The 25,946-nt window shown below is 45.8% G+C and overlaps 1 protein-coding gene across 1 annotated transcript in view; it reads left to right on the forward strand.

Moving 5' to 3' along the window:
• The first annotated feature begins 427 nt into the window (after positions 1-427).
• The window catches only part of DPP4 (dipeptidyl peptidase 4), a 108,916-nt gene continuing 83,397 nt past the window's right edge, over positions 428-25,946 (forward strand). Inside the window, exons 1-3 of the mRNA XM_073647055.1 lie at positions 428-572; positions 17,146-17,183; positions 17,461-17,548. Of these exons, the coding sequence (XP_073503156.1) occupies positions 530-572; positions 17,146-17,183; positions 17,461-17,548 (169 nt within the window). The 5' untranslated portion in view covers positions 428-529. The remainder of the gene's footprint in view (positions 573-17,145; positions 17,184-17,460; positions 17,549-25,946) is intronic.

Here is a 25,946-nt window from a genome sequence, read left to right on the forward strand (position 1 = left end):
CACCTGAAGAAGGCTGGATACGTCTGTAATGTGTAGAGTTTTTTTTAACAGACGATCTGAGGTTAGTTCTCTAAGATGTTTGGAGTCCCTTCAAAACCTATGTGCAAGTATCTAGAAAATTGATGAAGGCAAAATGGCAGTCACACCAAATGTTGATTTGATTTAGATTTATTTTTTGTTTATTCCCTTAGCATTTTGTTAATTGATAAAAAATAAACTTTTAACACTTTTATTTTTTAAAGCATTCTTCCTTTGCATCATTTTTTACTCACCTGCCTAAAACTTTTTGAACATTACTCTACAGTATATGGCCAAGACAAATAATACTTGTTTAATTACCTCCTACCTCCTATAGTAAGGAAAGAGATTTGTATAAGACCTGGCATAAGTAGCAAAACAGGTTTGGGGAGTTGGGCTGATCCCTTAATCAGTTGTCTACTTTCAGAAGCAGCTAAATGTGACTTTCATTTCAGCACTTTCCAAATGATTCTTGCCTCTGAGTTGGTTTAGATCTAATTTTTAGATTAAAATGTCATATACATTGCTCACAAGAGATCCCCTGAGCAACGATGGTAAGTGATAAAATCCAAAAACTTCAAGGAGGAATAAGAGGATTTATTTCATTGCATCATGTATGTATTGGTATTACTGCTTGTAGATTATGATTGTGTCTCTATTGTGCAATGTTATACTGGCAACAAACTTTTAATATCATGTCAAGAATGTGATTCAATTGTGCTTTGTGTAGATGCCTCCAGGCTTCATTCACACAAAGTTTTCTGGCACCTTTTTTAAGGTTTGTAACAAATACCATGAATTTCATGTTTGTACAATTGTTTTGGTTGCCTTGTATTATTCACATGTGCTATTATATGCATTTTTTCCTTATAGAGCAGGGGTCTCAAACTCGGCTGGGTATATGGGCCACACATGGAAAAAAATTTGAATTTGGGGGGCCGCATTCTTTGCAGGTCAAAGTGGCATTTTTAGTGATACCATTTTTTTTTGTATATATCGTCTGAACATTTTTGCTGTGTTTATTTTATTTTTTTATAGCTTGGGTCGTTATGGATGTGGCGATAATAAACGTGCGCTTTTTTGTGTTTACTTTAGTTTATACATAAAACAGCATTTTTAGTGTAAAAATATTTTTTCATGCTTTATTTTTAATTTTTTTTTTTTTTCAATTTTCTTTCCCCCAATTGGCCACATACAGTAATATTGTTTTACAAATAGCACCATATAGCAATTCTGGAAAACATCTAGTAATGTGCCCCATCATGGTGGTCCCAATCTTGCAGTAATGTGCCCCATTCTGGTGGTCCTAGTCTTGCAGTAATGTGCCCCATCCTCATGGTCCCCATCTTGCAGTAATGTGCCCCATGCTGGTGGTCCCCATCTTGCAGTAATGTGAATGTGCCCCATCCTGGTGGTCCTCATCTTGCAGTAATGTGCCCCATCCTGGTGGTCCCCATCTTGTAGTAATGTATCCCATCCTGGTCTCCACCTTGTAATAATATGCCCCATCCTGGTGGTCCCCATCTTGCAGTAATGTGCCCCCATCCTGGTCCTCGTCTTGGAGTAATGTGCCCCATCCTGGTGGTCCCCATCTTGCAGTAATGTGCCCCATTCTGGTGGCCCCATCTTGCAGTAATGTGCCCCATCCTGGTCCTCGTCTTGGAGCAATGTACCCCATCCTGGTGGTCCCCACCTTGCAGTAATGTGCCCCATCCTGGTGGTCCCCATCTTGCAGTAATGTGCCCCATCCTAGTGATCCCCACCTTGCAATAATGTGCCCCATCCTAGTGATCCCCACCTTGTAGTAATGTGCCCCATCCTGGTGGTCCCCATCTTGTAGTAATGTGCCCCATCCTGCTCCTTGTCTTGGAGTAATGTGCCCCATCCTGGTAGTCCCCATCTTGTAGTAATATGCCCCATCCTTGAGGTCCCCATCTTGCAGTAATGTGCCCCATCCTCTGATTTGCCGGCGGCTGGCATTGGAAATGCTGTGCTGGGGGACGGTCTCTGCGCGACAATGCAGCACTGCTGTCGGCGGCTCCTCCTGGACCAGGTCGGGATCGTCAAGGGGTCTGTGCCTGCTGGCCGCATAAAGCAGCCTCAGGGGCCGCGTGTTTGAGACCTCTGCTATAGAGAGTGATGGAAAAACATATTAAAATGCCATACTTATAGCATGTTGTGCTTGGAAGAAAAATAGAGACGTTGTCTGGCACTAACATATTGATGTCCTATTCGAACGCGATCCATACACTCACACCTGAAATCCATTGTGCATATACAGCAGATGTTGGGAAGGGAGGGTATCCCGTCTATTCCCATCCCAACTATCCAACGATGGAGGTTGATTTACTGATTGCTGGGGGTCCTGACTGTTGGGAGTTCTGAGATTTTTGCAGAATCCCATCTTGAATGGAGCAGAGGTGCCCATACTTGACAGCTGTGGCCAAGGAAATTCCATTTGGGCTTTATTTCACCGGAACGGTAATATGGGACAATGCTTGCATAGAAAACTAGCAACATATCAAGAGAATGTTTTACGGGGCAGAGATTTTTTTTTTTATACTCTACCATCTTTTTAGGCATTCTTCTCCGTCTGTACAAAATGTCAGAAATGAAAAAAAAAATCAATGAAAACTAATTGATACAGAAAACATTACGCAAGAGCTGCAGTGAATCATAAACTTCAAAAAACATCCCCTGATGATAAGTTAATCTGCTTTCAAAATTCTGTTATAATCTGTGAAGAAATTTGACAACAAGTGTTCAATTTTTCTACAGTGCCTCTACAGGAAAAATGAAGCATTACACAATTCCTATGTAATGCTCATGTAATGTACAAACTTGCCCTGTCCTCCAGAACTTTTCTCTGGTAGGACTCTCAGAGTCCCGAACATGGGAATCCCTTTCAGAGAAGTCAGAAATTCTTAATAGGGTCTATGAAAATGAGTTTTCTTGACTATATAACACCTTTAAATTTAGGCACAATGTATTATTGTCAGTCAACACCCCCCCAAACCCACCCTCCCCTGACTGTACACAGTATGGATTTATGATAGGATTTTGGGCCTCAATTAAACTCAGACTTTTTTGAACTTGTAACTTGTAGGTTAATTCTAAACTTTAGATCCATGAAAGGAGAGGAATTGGAAACATCACGTAATCGACTGTCCGGCCAAGTGGCATTGTGTTTTACTGTGCTGAAAAGAAAAAAATGGCTTAGATATTTAACCTTCAGCTTAATGCTTCAGACTAAAATAAGATTTATTTACTTCCGGTATTAATTTTTAATTCTTGATTTATTAGGAAATATAGCATATGAGTTAGTGGGCATTGGCATAGATAGAAATGAGGGAACCACCCATTTCCTAACCAACTTCTTCACTAACACCAGGTTCAGATGGCAATATAAAAAAATGCCATGTATTTTATTTTACAAGTATTTACAAGTGTTTATGTGGCTTTTTTATGCCCACGTGCTCTTTTATGTATTTATTAGTATAAAAAAGGATGGAAAAACAACTTAAAAATGTCACGCCTAAAGCATGCTACACTTGTAAAAAACACACCAAGGATCCCAAAAGATATTGCGCTATTTGTAGTGCATTTATTAACTCCCTATTGACTTAAAGAGATTATCCAGGAGTAAAAAATATTGATGACCTTTCAAAGTCGGGTCTACACACCAGGCATCTGACGCGCCCCCTGGGCCGTGTGTGCACGAGTGTGGGTTACCCGGAGCCAGGTCTCTGGGGGTTGTAGTCTCCGTGGCGGTGACCGGGTCCTGTGGCTCAGGGTGGTCAAACCAGTGGCAGTCTTTTATAGGGTTTTTATGATTTAATGTCCGACTACGCCACCGGTGGATTGCGGTCTGGGTGTACCACCGCTGCGAGGCAGACCGCTGAGGCTGGTGTGGTGTGCGCAGCAAAGGGATGGGATAACTCCCCACGGGAAGAGTATAGCCTCAGGGCAGGGAATGTGGATGATGGGAGTGATGGTGCACGGGCGCAGCAGGAACGACTCATAGTCTTTGCAGTGCAGTTCAGGGTCTTTACTGGTGATAATAAGGCAGACCCTCCCGGGAGTACTGGCTAGCATAAGGGGCCTGGTCAGTCTGTGAGCAAACAGGAGTTCCCCTGACCAGGTGGAGTTGTAGGCCTCCCCATCTATCTGCACTATTCCTGGCTACCTTGCTGTAAGCGAGTGGAAGTAGCCCACGTCCCTGAGTATACCGTGTGGTGCTCACCCGTATGGCTGATGACTTGGGGCCTTCTGATAGCCTCCGCTCCTCGATGGCGGTGCTGGTCCCTTGCTCGTGACTGAGCCTCCGGGCTTCTATTGCCAGAGGACCTGAAATCCCTTGCCGGCTGGTTTCTGCTGCTGGGTATATATAAGTCCCCACAGCCTCGGACTCCTGTGTCTGGATCTCTTGGTGTCTTCTGCCAGGACAAACTCCACTTAGCTCAAGTCCCTGGTCTTCAGCTCCTGCTCCTACAGAGCTCCTCGCTGTTACTTTCCCTGTGTCTGGAACAAACTCCAGGCTCTGACTCACTAACCCCGCCCCAGATCCAGTTTATATAGGGCAGGTTCCTCCCCTATCTGGCCTAGGACAGGAGGTGTTGCATGTTCAAGGGCTCCTGACCAGGGAACCTCCCACTTGCTCTCAGACGTAATATTTCTATTACTGTGGCAACCAGACCCCTGGGGTGCCACATTCCCCCCTAGTGAAATTTAGTACTCCGGGACTAAACACATTTTTGAAACATAATATAACAGGGTATAAACAATAACAGGAAAAAGTACATTTTGTCTTGATGTTCACGGCATTTCCGTAACCGGGTGTCCATATCACCCAAGGTGAAGTCTTGGAACAGGGTAGGGGGACCTGTCCAAAGCAAACCCCAAACGTTAGCCCTGGGCATGGCTGCAAGGCGAAGCGAACTACTTTGGACCAAACGGGACCACGCCAGACAGGTTTTTCTTCCGTGGCCATCTTCGCAAGAGGCACAAGGTGCAACTATTTACAATATAGTTCCGGTTACTCAGCGTTCATAACCTGTCAGTCCAAATAAACCTGTAGGGTAACTAGAGAAACATAATCAATAAACAAGCAACAAAAACATAAACCATTTTCAACATTGACAATTTACAGGCAAATTCACATTACATTTTAAATTCTCCAGCGAGAGGGCATCTGTCCTCTAGTGCTCCTGGTGGACCTACGTAACCCACTAGCTGGCTCTGCACTACAGGGTGTAGAAGGTGTTGCGGGTAGGCCTGGCAGCTTTCTGCGTACTCTTTGGCTTACTAGGGGCACGGCAGGCTCACTACTAGCAGAGGGTTGATTCTCCTGGGCTGCTTGTATGGATTCTTCTGCCTCCTGGGCCGGCTGCTCTTCTGACACTCCCTGTTCTTCTGTAGGCCCTTGAGGGGTTGGCTGGAGAAAGGTGAGGACGGGTACCATGACTGCGTTGTTGATTTGAGTCCAGGACCGGGGAAAGTCTCTGAGTACGGTACTGATCATTTCTTCCCTTTCCTCTGCAGGATAAGGGTTCTCTTGATCTTCGTCAGGGCTTTGCAGCTGCTCGGGACACTTTTTCAGGTGGTCTCTGGAGACAATGGCTGTGGTCTCTCCTCCATCCTTACTGATTACACAGACTTTTGGATTATCATGACTTGAAGGCAGTATTGCGTACAGGTCCTTCTCCCTCTGGTCGTCCAACTTGTGGAGCCGCCTCTTTCTCTTCAAGACCTGCTCTCCAGGTACCAGGGGAACAGTGGGAGCATGCTGGTTATAAGTCTTCTCTTGCCTTTCTCTTGCTTGAGACAGACTTCGCTCGACGCTCTCCTGTACTTTCCGATACTGCTGCTGCCATTCTGTATCCCAGTCTGCCTCTGGCGATGTGTCCTCAGGTGGCAGGACTCCCATATCCAGGTCAATAGGCAGATTACCAGGTCTTGCTCTCATTAGGTAAGCCGGGGTACAGTTGGTGGAACCCACGGGGATGTGATTATACAAGTCCACTAGATCAGGCAGTTTTTCAGGCCACAGACTGCGTTCTTCCAGGGGCAACGTTTTTAGCAAGTCTATCACCACCTGGTTCATTTTCTCACATAGTCCGTTGGTCTGAGGGTGATAGGGCGTTGTTCTTATCTTCCTGCAGCCATACAGATTGCAGAACTCTTGGTAGACCTCCGCTTCGAAGGCTGGCCCTTGGTCCGTCAGCACTTGCTCCGGATACCCGTGTGGACGGCAGAAGTGCTGCTGGAAGGCTCTAGCTGCTGTTTGAGCCGTTAAGTCCTTGACAGGGACCACCACCAGGAACCGGGAGTAGTGATCTACGGTGGTGAGGGCGTAGACGTACCCAGATTTGCTTGGAGCCAGTTTCACATGGTCCAGGGCTACCAGTTCCAGTGGCTGCCTGGTGATGATGGGCTGCAGGGGAGTCTTCTGGCTGGCACGGTCTCTTCTTCTTAGGCTGCACAGGCCACAGTCTCTGCACCACCTCTCGATGGCTCCTCTCATGCCTACCCAGTAGAACCGTCCACGCAACAGGAGCTCCAGCTTCTTCCATCCGAAGTGTCCTGCTCCGTCGTGGTATGCCTCCAGAACCATAGCCGCGTCTCGTCTTGGGACCACTACCTGCCAGGTCAGCTCATGTGTTCTAGAGTTGACCATTCTCCGGCACAGCTTCTCCTTGTAAAGAAACAGTTTACTTTTCTCCTTCCACAGTTGCTTGGTCTCCTCCAGAGCGTCTGGGTCAAGACGGGCATCAGCCTGTGTCAGCATTTCCTTCACCAGACGGACTGCGGGATCACTGTCTTGTGTCTCCGCCCAGCTGTAGTGGGTTAAGGGATTGAACGTAGCAGAGCGCCTGTCCCTTACACGGTGGGAATACAGGGTAATCCCATGACGGTGGAACGCAGGGAGTTCGACTTCTTCCAGTTCTTCTGGATCTTCCCCTACGTCTGGTAACTTTGGCATTCTGGACAGGGCATCCGCGTTGGCATTTGAGCGTCCCGCCCGGTATTTGATGGTGAATTCATAGTTGGACAGGCGGGCCATCCATCTCTGCTCCAGGGCACCAAGTCTTGCAGTGTCCAGGTGTGTCAACGGGTTGTTATCCGTGTACACGGTGAACGTGGAAGATGCAAGGTAATGCTTGAAACGTTCGGTCACTGCCCACACCACAGCCAGGAACTCTAGCTTGAATGAGCTATAATTTTCAGGGTTTTTCTCCGTGGGCCGTAGTTTTCGGCTGGCGTAAGTGATTACCCGTTCTTTCCCCTGCTGGATCTGGGACAGTACGGCTCCTAGCCCGATGATGCTCGCGTCCGTGTGGAGGATAAAGGGCTGGCCGTAGTCAGGGTACGCCAGGATTTCATCCCCCGTGAGGGCCATCTTCAGCTGGCGGAAGGACTCCTCTTCCAGCTTTTCCCACCTGAAGGGCGGCTTCTGGTTTTTGGCCTTCCTGGATTGACCTATCAGGAGGTCCTGCATAGGAGCTGCCATTTTGGTGAAACCGGGAATGAATCTTCAGTAGTAGCCTACCAACCAGAGAAACTGCCGCACTTCCTTTATGCTGGAGGGTCTTGGCCAGTCTTTAATCACGGTGATCTTATCAGGGTCAGGAGCCACTCCGTCAGCAAGCACCACGTGTCCCAGGTACTGGACCTTTGGTTTCAGCAGGTGACACTTGGAGGGTTTCACCTTTAGGCCGTAGCTTGCCAGGGCGTCAAACACTTCTGCCAGGTGTTTCAGATGGTCCTCGTAGGTTTTGGAATAAACGATGACATCGCCCAGGTATAACAGGACCATCTCGAAATTCCGGTGTCCCAGACAGCATTCCATCAACCGCTGGAAGGTTCCTGGTGCGTTGCAGAGCCCGAACGGCATACAGTTGAATTCGCTGAGACCCATCGGGGTGGTGAATGCGGTCTTCTCCTTGTCCGCCTCTGCTACAGGAACCTGCCAGTACCCGCTAGTAAGATCCAAAGTGGAGAAGAAGTTAGCAGATTTTAATGCAGCTAAAGATTCTTCTATTCTAGGTAGCGGGTACGCATCTTTGTGTGTGATACGGTTGACCTTTCTGTAGTCTACACACATTCTCATTGTGTTGTCCTTCTTTTTCACTAGAACTAGTGGAGCTGCCCAGGGGCTACAGCTGTCCCTGATTGCCCCAGCCTCCTTCATGTCCCGCAACATCCCCTTTGCATGCTGATAGTGTGCAGGGGGTACGGGTCGGTATCTTTCCTTTATGGGTGGATGGTCTCCTGTGGGGATGTGATGTTCTACCCCCTTTACTCGCCCGAAGTCTAGCGGGTGTTTACTAAAGACTCTTTCGTACTCCTGAACCACCTGGTAGACTCCCTGCTTTTGGTGTGAGGGAGTGGAGTCAGTACCCAAATGCAGTTGCTGACACCAGTCCTCCATTTGTTTCTTAGAGCCGTTACCTTCCTCTGGTTGAGATGGAGGCAAGGGTTCCACGGCCCTTACAGAATTTTGGTTTATGGTGAACAATTTAGCTAGCGTGGCATACCGGGGCAGGTATACTTCTCTATCCCCGATATTTATGATGCGAACAGGTACCCTCCCATGGCGTACATCGACCACCCCCCGTGCTGTCAAAATTGTGGGCCTACTGTCTGAGTAAACGGGTTCCACCATTGCTTGGTAGTCTCTACCTCTTAGATCAATAGCTGCCCGGCACCAGATCATCATCTCACTTTTCGGGGGCATGGCAATAGGGAACGGGTCACACATTCTCACGCTACCAATCTCACCACCAGATAGTTCCACCTGTTGCTGTTTCATCAGTGCCCGGATCTCTTTTTGGAGAACACGCTGCTGGCTGGAACTGGCGTTCTTTGCAACCTGCTGTAAAATGAGAATTACCTCTGCAAGAAAATTTTCAATCACATTAGACCCCAAGGTTATTTTAGGGTGACTCTCATGACTGTCAATGTCCACAATAATCAGTCCTTGTGCCGCCAGTTCGACTTTACCGATTTTAATGGTCACTTCTTTGAATCCCACCTGTGGCATGGGCTGACCATTGCTGGCGATGATACTCAGGGCGTCATCTGGGTAGTGGGTTATGTCCGAGTCATTCCAGTACCGCTTAAAGAGCACATAAGGGATGGTAGTTACCTGTGACCCGGTGTCTAGTAGGGCACTCATTGGAATGCCATCCAGTACCACAGGCAAGACTGGACGTCCCCCTACATATTTATCACGCCAGTTTGAGGGGCCTGATGATCTTATGCCTGGGGGTTGGACCTCTGCCCCAGGTTGTGCCCGTTTAAATGACAGTACCTTGCCATATGTCCGGGTTGATTGCTGCGGCGGCAGATGGGTTGTCCGTCCTCGTTGTATCTGTCGCTGGGTCTTCCTCTGGACGTTGGGATCCTCCTCTGTCGGCACCACGGGACGTCCTCCGGTCCGGACGCCAGCTGGACCTTTCCTGGGGAAGAGACCTGTAAAGACTGCACAGTTCTGGTTAGCGCGGCTACGCTTTTAGTCAGCTTTTGGACCTGATGGTGCAGGTCTGTAGCCAGGTTGTTATCCAAAGCCTGCACACCAGCTCCTACAGACTCTGTAGACAAGGGCGCTGCCTCCTGATGATAGGTAATAGCAGGGCACCGGTGGGTTACAGCGCTACCCAGTGCCGGTTCTCGGAGCACCCGGATGGCCCTGTCTTTGAACTTTGCAAAGTGTAAACCAGGGTTCTGCAAGGCCATTGCACGTAACTGGGTTCGGTGGGCGTTGGACAGCAGACCCTCAATGAATTGCTCAGTTAACAGTTCATCTGCATTCCGCACACTGTCAGGGTCTGCCTGTTTAATGGCTCCCAGGGCCTCTTGCAAACTCAAAGCATAGTCTCTTATACTGTCTTGGGCCCGCTGCTTGCACCCATAGAATCTCATTTTGATCTCGGCTGAGGTGCAGGTATCGAAAGTGTCCTTCAGACAGGCCAAGATCTCCTTTACGGTCTCCTTGTCCCGGACTGACCAGGACTTTACTTCACGCTGGGCTGCGCCGGTTAACTGGCCTATCAATATGCTCACTTTCTGTCCCTCCGTCAGGGGGTATACTTTAAATAGGCTGTACAGTCTCTCTTTAAAGTCGCTTAGGGTATGCGACTCTTCTAAGTATTGGGGCAGCCAGGCCGCTCCGGGGATGTATGGCATTGTGAACGGCATTACTGCGTCGATCCTCTTCCGTAGGCCGCGGCTCCGCTGGTGCTGCTCAGGACGAGGCCCTTGCGTCGCGTCCTGGTGACGTCAGCGTCGCTCTCTCTCCCTTCCAGGACCTTGCGCAGCGTCGGCGCGTGGGGCGGAGCTTCGGGTCTCGCGCGGTTTGGACGTCCACGCCCCCTCTTCTTCCCGCGCGGCGTCCTGAAGATGGCGTCCGATGGCGGGAAAACGGCTGAAGACGGCGGGAAACGACTGAAGATGGTGGGAAACTACTGAAGATGGCGGGAGTCGACTGAAGATGGCGGGAAACGGCTCCGGATGGCGGGAAACTTCACTCAGGTAAGTGCAAAGTCTTTTTCAGGCACGCAATACCCGTTTGTGGCGGGTTGGTTTGAATCCTGCCGACTACGCCAAAGAGATGACGTGCCCCCTGGGCCGTGTGTGCATGAGTGTGGGTTACCCAGAGCCGGGTCTCTGGGGGTTGTAGTCTCCGTGGCGGTGACCCGGTCCCGTGGCTCAGGGTGGTCAAACCAGTGGCAGTCTTTTATAGGGTTTTTATGGTTTAATGTCCGACTACGCCACCCGTGGATTGCGGTCAGGGTGTACCGCCGCTGCGAGGCAGACCGCTGAGGCTGGTGTGGTGTGCGCAGCAAAGGGATGGGATAACTCCCCACGGGAAGAGTATAGCCTCAGGGCAGGGAATGTGGATGATGGGAGTGATGGTGCACGGGCGCAGCAGGAACGACTCAGAGTCTTTGCCGTGCAGTTCAGGGTCTTTACTGGTGATAATAAGGCAGATCCTCCCGGGAGTACTGGCTAGCATAAGGGACCTGGTCAGTCTGTGAGCAAACAGGAGTTCCCCTGACCAGGTGGAGTTGTAGGCCTCCCCGTCTATCTGCACTCTTCCTGGCTACCTTGCTGTAAGTGAGTGGAAGTAGCCCACGTCCCTGAGTATATCGTGTGGTGCTCACCCGTATGGCTGGTGACTTGGGGCCTTCTGATAGCCTCCGCTCCTCGATGGCGGTGCTGGTCCCTTGCTCGTGACTGAGCCTCCGGGCTTCTATGGTCAGAGGATCTGAAATCCCCTGCCGGCTGGTTTACTGCTGCTGGGTATATATAAGTCCCCACAGCCTCGGACTCCTGTGTCCGGATCTCTTGGTGTCTTCTGCCAGAACGAACTCCACTTAGCTCAAGTCCCTGGTCTTCAGCTCCTGCTCCTACGGAGCTCCTCGCTGTTACTTTCCCTGTGTCTGGAACAAACTCCAGGCTCTGACTCACTAACCCCGCCCCAGATCCAGTTTATATAGGGCAGGTTCCTCCCCTATCTGGCCTGGGACAGTAGGTGTTGCATGTTCAAGGGCTCCTGACCAGGGAACCTCCCACTTGCTCTCAGAGGTAATATTTCTATTACTGTGGCAACCAGACCCCTGGGGTGCCACACATCCGTTGTATATGTTTGGCAAATGTCGGCAAGAAGTGAAAGAGGCATTCATTAAAATTCCCACAACTATCTAAAGATGGGTGATATCTTGCGGATTTCTGTTCGTCAACCTGCTGGGGATCTTGAGATCTTTGCAGGACAGATGTGATGGGCTCAGTGTGCACATCCATATAACAAGTGGGTGGAGGAGCTCCATTTTATTGCATACGCTATTATGGTTCATTTTAGTGCATGCTGTGATTTTAATGGTCTGCATGGAAGATTGTCATGTTGTGTCTGGACCGGCCATGAGTCTCTGGACCAAAACTCAACAGGGAGGGCAATTTAAGTTTTTAATAGGGGTTACACTGTTCAGATTTGGCACTCTCTTAACAGACCCATTAGGAGGGATTAACTGAATAGATATTAGGCCTAGTCAAGTTAGGAGGAGATTAACAGCCTGAAGACTGAGTCTGTAGGTGAAAGTGTCTGGTGGTCCACTCTGAACGCAATGTGGCTCTAAAATAAGGGGTCCACACTTTTTATTACACCCTTGGATAGAATTTGTGTATGCTATCATTCTCCCATCAATAGCGCTATTAAGTCACTATTATTTCCACTGGTGGTTATTAAGGCATTGGGGTAGTTGTTGATCCATCGTGTGTCACATGCAACATTGGGCACATGACGTTGGCTTTACTTTAAGATAATTAATCAATTAAAGCTGTGGCCAACCTTCAAAACAACAAATGGTGTCTTAATCTTTATTATGTTTAGGAATGGGCCAGTTATCAGGAAAAAGGTTAATCCGGGTCTGTTTTCTGCAATTGTCCTTTTTTTTTGGGCCCAAATTTTGGTTTGTGGTGCAATACAAAATGATATGGTGCAATTGTGCCCAACCATGGTGGCTGAGAAATCTCTAGACAAGATAAGATACCAGCAGTAGTGTAAGTGGATGGAGTAGCGGCATGAAGGTGCATCAGGATAATTATATACTGGCTGGACAGAACTGCAGATGACATCCGAGTGCAGTCCGATGTTTTGCACACACCTATAGAATTGTATGGGTGCGCGCCATGCGATATACGCTGCCAATTGCAGCATGCAGAAATTTTATTTCTCATGCCGACTCGGTATGAGAAAAAAAATGCTAGTCATCACTGCTCCATACTATAACACTGGAGCGAGTGCAATGGATAGGACTCGTCTGAGCAATATATTGGCCAGTGTGAGCGAGCCCTAAAATGAACGGCTTCCTTGTACTGTAGGATATGGACCTCTTGTATATGACTCTACCCACCCCCCCTATTCGCCACATAATGAGACATCAAATCTGTAGCAAAGGCCTCAACTATCATTTTGCAGTGCTGGTCTTCTCATTTGGGGCACAGACCTTTGAGGTTCCTGCCGGCTACAGGACACAGGTGGGATCACACCTTCTGTGCCCCCATAGTTATGTTCCAGGTAATATAGACATTAGAAAACAAACAAATACAGTATAATAACATTAGAAATCAGACAGTGGTGTTTGGAGCCTCTTGGCAGAATACAAGTGGAATAAGAGCAATTAACTGAATTTCATTGTTTTTGGAACATTGTACTGGATGTGTTTGGTGTTACTCGGGATGGAAAGTAGGAAACATGGACTCCACCCTTGACACTATGCCAGTCACTTCATGAGCTGAAATCCAAAAATTGTGAGGAACTGTCAGAAAAGGGAAGAAAATGTCTGATCTGTTAACTGATCACCTTGCTTCAATTATGTGTTAAAGGAGACGTCAGAATCCAAAAACAGCGCCACTCCTACACATAGGCTATGTCAGGTAATGCAGTTCATCTGCATCCAAGTAAATGGGGCTGAGCTCCAAACAACACACGTACCTGACCACTTTTTCCCAGGTTCTTGGCTGAATAGCAGAACATTATTTTTAGTAGAATAGAAGTGTTTTATCCTGCCCTCAGTCTCATCTGGAACACCCCTAACCTATCTGGACTTGACTAATCTTAGGCATGGATTCCACAAACCCCATGCCTTTTTGTTCCAGGACGGCGCTAAATTTACAGGAACTGTTCCTGAAAAATTAGGATAGTTCTGAAATTTTTGGGAAAGTTGATAGCAATGGTGTAGGATTACCAACCAGCTTTCAGGCGACCCCTATTTATAGAAAGGTGACAGACACTTTATCCAATTCTCATATAAACAGTGACTATCGGGGCATGCAAGAAAACAGAACATCTGGTGGGCCGAAAAAGAAGAACTAGCCTGCAGCCTACAAGGCGAATAGTGGGGTAGGAGACCCAGGGAATAATGGCTGTTCATGGATTTCATGGACATCATGATTAAGGATGGTTCTCATTTGAAACGCATAGATCTACAATGTTTTTTACGGCTTTTGGTACATGACATTTGATGTCTGAATTTTAACCTTTAGATTTTCTATGAAACAAATTTTTCTGCACACCATGGATCTTGAATTTTGCCTTGTTTGCATTTCATGGACATAACAGGTCCATGCGACAGGTTTTACAGGGTGAGATGCAAGGAGGGACCAGAGGGGCGTAACTAAGTGCCAACTCGAACCGACCCTGGCCACACGGTGGCTTAATCGACTCCGTGAACCAGGGAGGGACCGGGCAGGTGAACCAGGTGCCACTCTGGGACCGCCCTTGTGTGAGAGCAGGCGACTCCCACGGGTCAGATGGCTGAAGCTGACAGGTACAGAGTATGAGCACGGAAGGTAGCCAGACAGGTGATCCGGGTAGGCAAAGCGGCGGGCACAGCAGGTAACCTGACAGGTGATCCGGGTAGGTAAGCCGGCGGGCACGGCAGGTAGACAGGCTAGCAGGCACGGCTGATAGATAGGCAGGCGGGCACTGGAACCTGAGGCTGAGGAGAGTGTTAGCACACAAACAACAACCTTGCACAGGCACCTCCATTTTGGAGGAGGTGCTTTAAATAGGAGTGGTCCTCCGGCCATTGGCTGGGGACTCTATAGGACGGCGCGCGGCCCCTTTAAGAGGGAGGGAGTGTGCGCGTGCCCTAAGCACAGTGTATGGGAAGCTGCGCGCGGTGCACGCAACAGCAGCAGAGGAGCTGGAGGACGCCGGACCGGGACCGCGGCAATGAGGGGAACGGCATCTCTGCCCGGCAGGAGGCAGAGACGCCGACACTACATGCATCTGGTGAATCCGGGCAAGTGCCGTTACCCATTGCACCTTGGTGGCCTACTCTGACCAGATTTTCATGTATAATGGATGTGTGCACCACAGGTATGGAGTGGTCTCTGGAGTGGAGCTCACTACATATAGTGTGAGTGCTGTCTGTATTATACAGCTGGCACCCAAGTCTAATGGCTACAATCAGAGATAGTACTGTAAAAGTCTGTAAAAGGGGGGGGGACATGTCCCCTCTGACATCCATCTGTCCCCAACAATGTGATTACTGTGTGAGGATGGCATGGTCATGGCCACCAGTGCCCCGCAGAAGTCTCACATTTCTGCCATGTTTGCATACCTATAAAGCCTACAGTAGATCGGTAATGTTGCAATGCACTGCAATATTACAGTATTGCAGTGTATTGTACAGGCGATCACAGGTTAAAGTATCAAAGGAGGGACTTAATGAACAAGTAAGGGTGCTTTCACATAGCATTCTGGCTCCCATCCAATGGCCCTGTCGGAGCTTATGTCTGATTCCCCCGCAAAATGGGGTTTGGACATATGAGTTGACAGGCCATAGACTGTAGTGGTTATGGCAGAGAAACGTGAGTTCTGCCATGCATTATTTTCGGGAGTGTATGTCTACATGAGGCGGACACACAGACATGGTCTACTACGTCTGGGTGTCCGCCTCCATTAAAGAAGTTGGCCTCAACTTTTTATTATGCCCCCAATGTATCCCCCCGGGGCCCATAAGTATATTTGTAAATACCTTCTGTTGCAGACATCATGTGACCCCCCGCTGACGTCATGACAAGTGAGGCGTGACTCAGCACTGGGGTTACCGCGGTGGCTGCTGGGTTGTGGGCTGGGTTATTCCCTGAGTCACACCCAGCATCCACAGTGCGCTTTCCCAATGAATGGGGGGAGGCAGAGTGCGCGGTGGATGCCAGGTGTGACACGCGGGGATAACCCTGCCCACAACCCAGCAGTCACCGTGGAACGTGGAAGAGGGAGCCCCGGCTGCAGCCTGGACTTGTCGTGATGTCAGCGGATGTCAGAGCCGGATGCAGCCGGGGGTCACGTGATACCTGCGAGCGGCCACCGATAGCACCACTCACAGGCAGTAACTGCAACAGAAGGTATTTACAAAAACACTTATGGGCCCCGGGGGGATACACTGGGGAGGGGATAATAAGTAGTGGACAACCCCTTTAATCGAACACTCCCGAAAATTATGCACGGCAGAGCGCACATTCACTCTGCCATCACCATTAAAGTCTATGGCCCCAGCAGTGCATATGAATCCCGTTTTGCGGAGGGATCGGACGTAAGCCTCGGTGGAGCCACCGAACAGGTTCCAGAATGCAATGTGAAAGTACCCATAAAAACAATGAAAAACTTCAAGTTTTCAAGGAACATAAAATCTAAAAAATGAACACAATTGGTTTTGCCCCATGTCTAACGGTCCAAAATAAAAAAATATATATATCATAATATCTACCCCATACAGAAGAGCTAAAAAATCCTAAACTGTTGAATTGGTCACATCGCCTCCCCAAAAAGCAGAATAAAAATGGATGAGAAAGTTGTATTGGCCCCAAAATGGTAGTGATAAAAAACTACAGCTCACCTTGCAAAAAAAAAATAGGTCTTCCTACTACTCCATATAAGTTATTGTAACTTTTTGATGGAGAGGAGGAAAGATTGAAAGCGAAGAGGGGCCCACTGGGACTTAGTCGCCCAAGGGCCCTCGTAAACCTGCACACAAGCCATGCTCCACTCCACATCTGCTCCATAATACAAAGTGCCACAGTTTTTATAACTTTGCCCTTTATTCTTTGCAGCTCAGGTTGATCATTAAGAAAGTTAATCTCATACTCTGCTCTTTTTTTACAGGACTATTAAAGTCCATCTCTGCACCACATTCCCATGAATCAAGTACCCCAACTTCTAAACGCTGTGAATTTCGCAGTGTGATTGGGCTTGTGGTTGCTCTCACCATAGTCGTATTCACCACCCCCCTTCACAGTCCAAAACAGCTGGCAGAAAGTTTCTTCTATCTCTTCCTTGTTCTGTTTGAAGCTGATCCTATTACAGGCTGCACTTTTCCTCTTGGCTATTATATAAGCTGCCTGTAGACTAGAGTCTGTGCTGCAAAGATCATGCAGTTGTAGTAATAAAGTATCCTGGAAAAATTGCCTGCGAGCGCCCAGGACTATGCCCAGCCTCACCTCTGGATTTACTCTACTAATGTTTAACTATTTAGACTGGAGCTGTTGACTGGTCACGGGATAAATAATATTTCAACTTTTTTCTTTTTGTCTTTACTGCTCTCCTTCACCCTGGATCAGGGGAATACATTCCTCGGAAGGAGCCTGAAAAGATGAAGGTAAGTCCATTGGATTTTTAGGGTATTTTGTTACTTACACACCTAACCTTGGATTGTAAAAAAAACAAAACGGATCTTTAAATTGTCTCCCCAGAAAGATTCAAGTTAGTAAAATCTAATTTTTTTGGATTAAAATTGAAGTATCACTTATTGCTAAGCATTGGACTGAAAGTTCAGGAATGTATGAATTGCATCAAACTTTTTCTAAAAAAAAACAAAAAAAAAAACTTTTCATGTGATTGGATGAGAGATATGACCCTGTCCATGTATTTTGCAGACGTGGGTGAAGTGGTTGATCGGACTGCTGGTTGGGGCAGTTGTTGTGGTTGCCATTGCTGTCCCTGTGGCCCTGCTGGCAACTAAAGGTAAGGTCGACAGAATAGATTTGTAGTAGAGGAAAGTCCATGGAGAAAACCTACAGATATGGAAAATGCTAAATATATATATTTGCATGTATAGATTATTACTATATCCACTCATAGGGATCACTATATATAAATATGGATTAGGATTGGATGTATTGGAGCTGAAAAATTAATATAAAATATAATTAATTAATATAATATATGTCTTGATCTTTTTTGGGGATAAAAATTTTTTTTATGGCCAATAACTTGTTTTCATTTGGGTTTCTATCCTAAAATATAACCATTTACAAATGGGCATTTATTACGCGGGTGTGTAGTTATAGGGAGTGTAGATGTAGCAGTTGCACACAGAGAGGTCTTTGGGTATGAAGGGGTCCAAAGCCCCCTCTGGCACATAAAAAAGACATAAATGGCATTGTTAGGGAGGGGACCTGGTAATGATTTTGTGTTAGGCCCCTATTACTGTGCTTAGTAGATTGGTGTGATGATGAGTTACAGTATGACATTGGTCTTAAAGAATAAAATATAATACAAAAATTTGAAAAATTGACATGTGTATTGGGGTATTAGAAGCAAATTAGACTGAAGTCTGTCACCAGATTATAGCTCGATATGATTTATCAAATATATATTTTTTTATTATTATTTTTGTTTTGTTCAATTTTTTGTATATTTCATTTGTGTTATTTATATATCAGCGCTGGTCTTAAGCCCTGTATAACCCCGTTCACACCACTGATTGGCAGCTTTTTGTGTATACTGAACATTTGGAGAAAGATGCTAATCAGTGGTGGGGGTGTGGTTGGACTAGGAGGCACCAGACACTTAGTCCTGTAGTGATAATCTCCTGTTGATAAAACACTGATTTTTATTTAAACACCTACACACACATGACTGGAATCAGGGTCTCAGCCTCCTACATCATGCTTCACTCAGATTACATAGCTAAAACCTGCTGACAGAGTCCCTTTGACGGTCATTTAATGTCTACAGGTCATGCAATCTTAAGTGGATGATAAATGTGTGTGACCGGAATATCCTTTTAGCTGCCCATAGTTGAGTGCATGTTAAATAAGGAATAATTATAATTGCTAAGACAATACTTTTTACCCAAAGGAACTTTATTCCAAAGGTTAGAATTGGTGGGGGACTTGTTATTATCATTGTTACTGATATTTTCTACTGTGTACCCCTTGACCAATGAGGTTACAGCCAGTTTTCCCAATTTTGCCCCAAATCTTGCTTACTGTGGCCAGTTGTAGCCCAATTGCCCTGATCCTTGGAGATCATCACATCGCTTGTATCACCTGTTCTGAATTCTGTCTTACAACAAACCTTTAAATTCAAGATGACTATAGGCAATCAGTTCATCATTGACCCATGAAAACTATCTTCAACCTGAATTGTCTCCTTAAAGGGGTTGTCCTATAAACCACATATGTCACCATAGGATAAGCGATAAAAGTGTGATTGGTGGGAGAGCCGGACTACTTAGACCTAAAGTCATGTGGAGGATCTCAAAGTCCCTTGTGTAGATGGAGCAGTAATGAGCAGTGCTCCATTTACGGTCTATAAATGGGATCGCACATGTTCACTACTGTTCCATTTATACCTGCTCTCAGTGTCTGTGGGGACCCTACAGAAGGACCTACAGAACGCGATGAATATTATTTATGAGACAATTCCTATGTCTTTGTAGTTAGAATGTAGACACAAGATCATGAGCATGATTTTTTTTATTATATGGATTTGTATGTGTTAAATATAATGTTAAAATTAGGTGAATAATTGTGGCCACGAGACTCAGACCTCAGTGGTTCTACTGAACGAAACTTAGGATATTACTGGGTTCTATGGTGAGTTAAATGCATTTCAATGGAACCACGGGGGACGATCCATATTTTACACTTACAGATGTAAAAATGCAACTTTTGTTGGCCGGCCCTTAGGCAAAAAGTGATTTTACAAAAAACATAAAAGTTTTAAAAAATGTACTAAAAATAAATATTCAACAGTAGACATGAGCAAATATATTCAAATGGAATTGAGCTCTCCTTGGATTTTACAAATTTGTATTTTACAGAAAAAACAATTTTTGCAATTGGCTCCAGTGAATTCAGCAAAAGTGGTGACCAGCTGGCCATCATTCAGAGAGCCAGAAATAGGTTAAAAAAATAATAATGCTCATTTCACTGCTCACCCCGCAGCCTGCCATCCGGACCTCCACACCTCCTCACCTCTTCTTTTTGCCTTCCTCTGTTGCTTACATCCTCTTAAGCCTGATTTACATTGGGCAGGGGTTTCCGGCTCAGACAAGGTATCGGGCAATGCATGACATAATGCTGTGATATCACAACGTGCACAGTGATGGCAAATCATGCACTGACATCAGAGGAGCAATCAGCGCCGAAAACCCCGGCCCAGAGCGAAGCAGGCTGAAGAGGATCCACGCAATGGGGGAAAGCGAAAAGAAGAGGTGCGGAGGATGGAACGTCAGGCTGCGGGGTCAACGGGACAGGTGAACGCTGAGATGATAATTCATTTATTTTTTACATCCTATGTTTATTATGCTGTGGGGTCTGGAGAAACCTTAGAGTATAATTAAAAACATTTAATTGCGTCAAATAACTTTGATACATATTGAATTTCCTTGATAAGTTAAGAGATTTGCCGAATTTGGATCTCTGCAGATTCGATCAACTCTATCCAGCACTTACTGTATTTATTACAAAGAGTTAATTATTAAGGTTCTATATGATCTTGGAATCGAATGGGTGAGTCGGTTTATAATGATATGTGTTTAAGTTCAACCCAATTTGGTGAAATTGTAACTTCGTCAAATTTAATAATCTGGGAAATTGATCGAGAAAGGTTGAATTGAACGAAGCCAGGTTTTTTTTGCAACCTATGTAACTATAACGTCCTCTTGCCAATTAAGTTATAAAATGTATCTTTGGTCGGCATTTCACTAACCCTCTGCTCAGTCATTCATTACACGTGGGAAATGTACAGCGAATCCAACTGACCTACAACTTGTTTTCATTCCAATCTGATTGTCAAGTTCAACCAAAGTTTAGAAATACTTTCTGTCGACTTTGCATTTTTTTTCACCTTGTTTGTAATCAGAGGTATTTTATTTTTTATATTATGGTAGTTATTTCTTAAAAGTTATTTTAATTACCGTAGATATTCAGGTTTTTTTTAAATATACAGTATAACCGTGTCCACTTGCTATACTGTCACCCCTTCTAGTATGTCTGTTTTAGTAAATACTTTTGATAAGCATGAAATAACAATACTGTCTCATATTTTCTAGACCTATTTTTTGTTGTCCTTCTTTTATTCCTACTAGAACATTTTTAATAAATTAACAAATAGGTGTTACCAGTTGGGGGTGTATCCCTACATAGTCTGAAAATGGTGTCGATTCAATTCTGAGAGTTGGAGAGTATTTAAGAACACACCCCGTGAACAAGAGGAATAATAGCACCCATTAAAGAGGTTTTCCAAAAATGTCAAGTTATCTCCTATCGACAGGATAGGGGGTGATTTGCTGATTGCTGGGGAGTTGACTACTGGGACCCCCAGCAATCCTGACACTGGCAGCTGCAGAGCTTTGTCTTGAATAGAGCAAAGGTGTAAAGGCTTGACTTCTTCTCCATTGATTGTAGGACAGTGGAGGAACCATTATTTACAGTGCTCGGCTATTTCTGGCACTTCCATTGAGAATAAATGGAGCAGAGGCCGAGCATGTGCCCATACACTGTATACAAGATGGACTCTACAGAGCCCCATTCTTGGCATTCCAGAACTCCATCCTCAGGATCACTGGAGATTTCAGCTTTTGGACTCCCAGCAGTTAGCAACTTATTCAGTATCCTAAGAATAGGAGATTATTTGCAATTTTGGGAAAATCTCATTATTTTATAGGAGGAGTAATAAAGGATACACAATACAGACTTGTATGAAAAGATAATCATGAATATTTTTTTTTGTGAGGGATACAAGTTTTTACTAAAACACACATGCGAAAAGTGGTGGTAGACTCTATTTTTTTCTACAATTTGGGCTTCCTTACCAATACCTAATTGATCTATATACGGTATGCTTCGGACTATAAGACGCACCAAACCATAAGACGAACCCCAAATTTTGGGGTGGAAAATGGGAAAAAAAAATTTTTCTAAGATGGGGGGTTCGTCTTATAGTCCGAATAGGTCTCTTACCTGGGGGGCGGTAGAGCGGGGGTCACGGGAGGCAGGGTCCCTCAGGAGGCCGGCAGAAGTGTAGCATTGCAAAGGGCCCTGGGTGGGAGAAGGCGGTGCCCCAGCATTAGGGGGTTGCGGTGGTGGTGGAGCGGCATAGCGGGAAGCAGGGTCCCTCCCTCAGGAACCCGGCGGCAGCAGGAGTGGTGAGATGCTGTGGGCCCGGTGTCAGCGGTAAAGCAGAGCGCAGTGCACTTATTTTCCGGTGGCCATCTTCCAGAAGCCGTATTCTACATGAAAATGGACGCCAGAGGTGGCGCATGCACAGTATGGGATCTCGTCGGCCATTTCCCTGAGGCCCACGGCTTCAGGAAGATGGCTGCCGGAGGCAGCGCATACGCAGTTGAGATCTCAGCTGGTCAAGATCCCAATCTGCGAATGTGGCCACCGGGAAAGCTCTGCCTGACTGCCGATACTGGGCTTACAGCATTGCACAGCTTCTGCAGACGCCGGCTTTCAGATGGAGGGACTCTGCTTCCTTGCAATCCCGCTCCACCACCACAGCAACTCCCCGGTAAGCCTGTATTCAACCATAAGACGCACCCCTTCATTTTCCTCCCAAATGCAGGGAGAAAAAAGTGCGTCTTATTGTCTGAAAAATACGGTAAATGCAATGGGTGAATAAGTGAGTCCTTCTTGTGAGGGGAGAAAACCACCATCCCTATCTTCTTCATTTTGAAACATTTTGGATATTTTTTTTATTAGACATCTTCATGCTCATTGGTCAAAACATAAGCCTGATCTTATACCACAACATTTATAGGTTTTATTTGTTTTCTTGGACTTTGTTTTTTTGTTTCGTTATTATATATTTATTGTGACATATTGGTTTTTGTTACCATGTACATGTTGTCCATCATGTGATTTGTTTTGCATACTGGACATGAAAGTCTTATTAATGTATCTGTGTACATGTAATATACTATGACTTAGGACCAGGAGCCGCCTGATACGCTGTCTACTTCGTCTTGCTGTGGATTTTAAAGTATTTGAGTCTCAATAAAGCCAAAATATGCTATCCCCTTTATGGTTGCAGCGTATGTGCTGCCTTTTATGTCTTTGCATCTTGGATCATTTTTAGAGATGAGCTGATCTTTTGATATTCAAATTCACCGACTTTGCCAAATTTCCCCCCAAAATTTGATTTCCAGCAAATAAATTTGTGTGAATCTCAGTACTGAGAAGCTTGTAATTGCTTGGAAAATACATGTGGGGGAGAGGAGTGAGAACCTTGCTGACCATAAGAGCTTACATTCTACAGGAGAGAGAGAGGACCCCACTGACCATAAGAGCTTACACTCTACAGGAGAGAGAGAGGACCCCACTGACTATAAGAGCCTACACTCTACATGAGAGAGAGAGGACCCCACTGACTATAAGAGCTTACGAGAGAGAGAGGACCACACTGACCATGAGAGCTTACACTCTACAGGAGAGAGAGAAAACCCCGCTGACCATAAGAGCTTACACTCTACAGGAGAGAGAGAACCCCGCTGACCATAAGAGCTTATACTCTACAGGAGAGAGAGAGGACCCCACTGACCATAAGAGCTTACACTCTACAGGAGAGAGAGAGGACCCTGCTGATCATAAGAGCTTACACTCTACAGAAGAGAGAGAGGACCCTGCTGATCATAAGAGCTTACACTCTACAGGAGAGAGAGGACCCCACTGACCAGAAGAGCTTACACTCTACAGGAGAGAGAGAACCTCACTGACCATTAGAGCTTACACTCTACAGCAGACAGAGAGGACCCCACTGACCATAAGAGCTTACACTCTACAGAAGAGAGAGGACCCCACTGACCATAAGAGCTTACACTCTACAGGAGAGAGTAGACCCCACTGACCATAAGAGCTTACACTCTACAGAAGAGACAGGACCTCACTTACCATAAGAGCTTACACGCTATTGGAGAGAGAGGACCCCGCTGACCATAAGAGCTTACATTCCACAGAAGAGAGAGGACCCTGATGATCATAAGAGCTTACACTCTACAGAAGAGAGAGGACCCCACTGACCATAAGAGCTTACACTCTACAGAAATAAAACCAACCCAGTGACTGTGTGCTCCACTGGGAACCGCTGATCTGTGATGGTCCAGGTACTGACCACCACTGTACAAGGTGTGATAATCCGCTAGATGTCATAGATGCAGGGCGTTATGGGAAAGCTGTGCTGCAACACAAAATTACATTAGCCATCTCTCTGATTCTGATTCTTCAGCAGTGTGTGAAATAGTTAAAAATTTTTTTGCTTGTGCCGCCATTTTCCGAGACCCGTAACGTTTTTATTTCTCAGGATATAGGGCTGTGTGAGGATTTATTTTTGAACCCTGAACAGACATTTTTACTGAAACCATTTTGAGGTAGATGTAATGTTTTGATTATTTCTCATTGCATTTTATTCCAATGTTGCAGTGGCCAAAAAAAATGAATTTTGGAGCTGTGATTTTTTTTTTCTCGTTGCGCTATTTACCGACCGGATTTATTTTATATTTTGATCGGACTTCTACGAATGCAGCGATACCAAATATGTGTATATTTTTTTTATTGTTTTATTTTTAATGGGGCAAAAGGGGGGTGATTTGAACTTTTTGTGTTTTCTTTATTATTTTCATATTTTTAAAAGCTTTTTTTTTCTGACTTTTTACTGTATTTAATAGTCCCCTTAGGGGACTTGAAGCTGCGATCGTCCGATCACCTGTGCTATAATGCAGTAATAGTGCATTATCACTGCTATGCTTAGCTAAAATAACGATCTCCTATGAACGCCAGCCATAGGCTGGCTTTCAGAGGAGGATCATAATGACCGGCACGGGGGTCATCAGCACACCCCCAGTGGTCATGACAACCCATCGATGCCCCCCGATCCCGTCATGGGTGCGCCAATGGGATTGTGGAATGATGCACTCCCTTGCCGGCGTGTGTCAATGCCGCTGTCAGAGATTGACAGAGGGGTTTAACCAGTTAACAGCCATGGGCGGAGCTCCCCTTCCCCTTCGACTGTTAAAGGCACATGGTGGCTGATTAAATCAGCCATTATCTGCCGTGAAAGAGGCGGGCTCAGCGTGCGTGCCCGTTTCATAGGCAGAGACATGACTTTTGATTTACAAGTACATCAAAGGTGGTGAAGGGGTTAAACAGGTCGACCATGCTTCCCATGAGCCCAGAATGATCATTAATATGATCGCTCCGTGAGCAAAGAATATCATTGTTCTTGGCAGTGAATCACTTGTTTACAAAGGACTGCAAGATGCCAAAAATTATGATTTTTTTAAACAAGCTTACAAATAATTTTTCCTGACAAATGAGTGTTTTGCTCATTTGTCAGGTGATTGGCAGCCTATTTAGACATGCGTTCCTAGGAATGCTCATTCCCCATAATCGACCAGTGAAAATGCATCTTTAGAGATGTCTTGAAAGGTTTATGAAGTTCAGTACCCATTGGTATGGTCTATCAAAGTAATTTCTAAACATACTCAATCTTTCATTGCAGGATTTCCCTGACAATTGGTTGTATGTTCTTAGGAATCACACGGGTAATAATCTCAGTAATTAGGAGTAGTGATGGAAATGTCCTCATTTGTGACCCATGGGAAAATTCCAGCTGGCGCACATCAGGATTTACGTCCGTACCTTCTTATAATGAGATAGGATGTTTTGGTTGTGGCTGACTCTGGTGTTTTTTACTTTATCATTTGTTTATCTTTACACAGTACAAGGGGAGGTAGATTACTTACTGGAAAGAAACCAAGTCCAGACATTACCAGCTGTTCTATAACACATTTTACACAGTACAACATATCTGATGTCTTAATGGATAATGTTTACTAAGTTGGGATGGAGTCTGGAGATCTAATGATATTGTAAGGGTTTGTGTTCTCCTTCTCCTTTCAATATATACACTGACGAGCAAGAAGGTAACAATGTTTTGCACTTTTGACTTTCAGGCTCCATATCTCACCATCCACTACTTCTTCGAACGTGAGACTACCATCATTTTATAGACAATCATCTTGGCTATCTCATACATAAATTTGACTTGCAACTATTTTCATATGACTAGTTATGCAAATTCTCGTAATCTCACTGCATTGTTACCACCTTTGACTTTCAACACTGTCTGA

This window comes from Phyllobates terribilis, unplaced genomic scaffold, assembly GCF_046119375.1.
Source record: "Phyllobates terribilis strain yellow unplaced genomic scaffold, ASM4611937v1 Scaffold_9__5_contigs__length_417890890, whole genome shotgun sequence".
Classification (NCBI taxonomy): Eukaryota; Metazoa; Chordata; class Amphibia; order Anura; family Dendrobatidae; genus Phyllobates; species Phyllobates terribilis.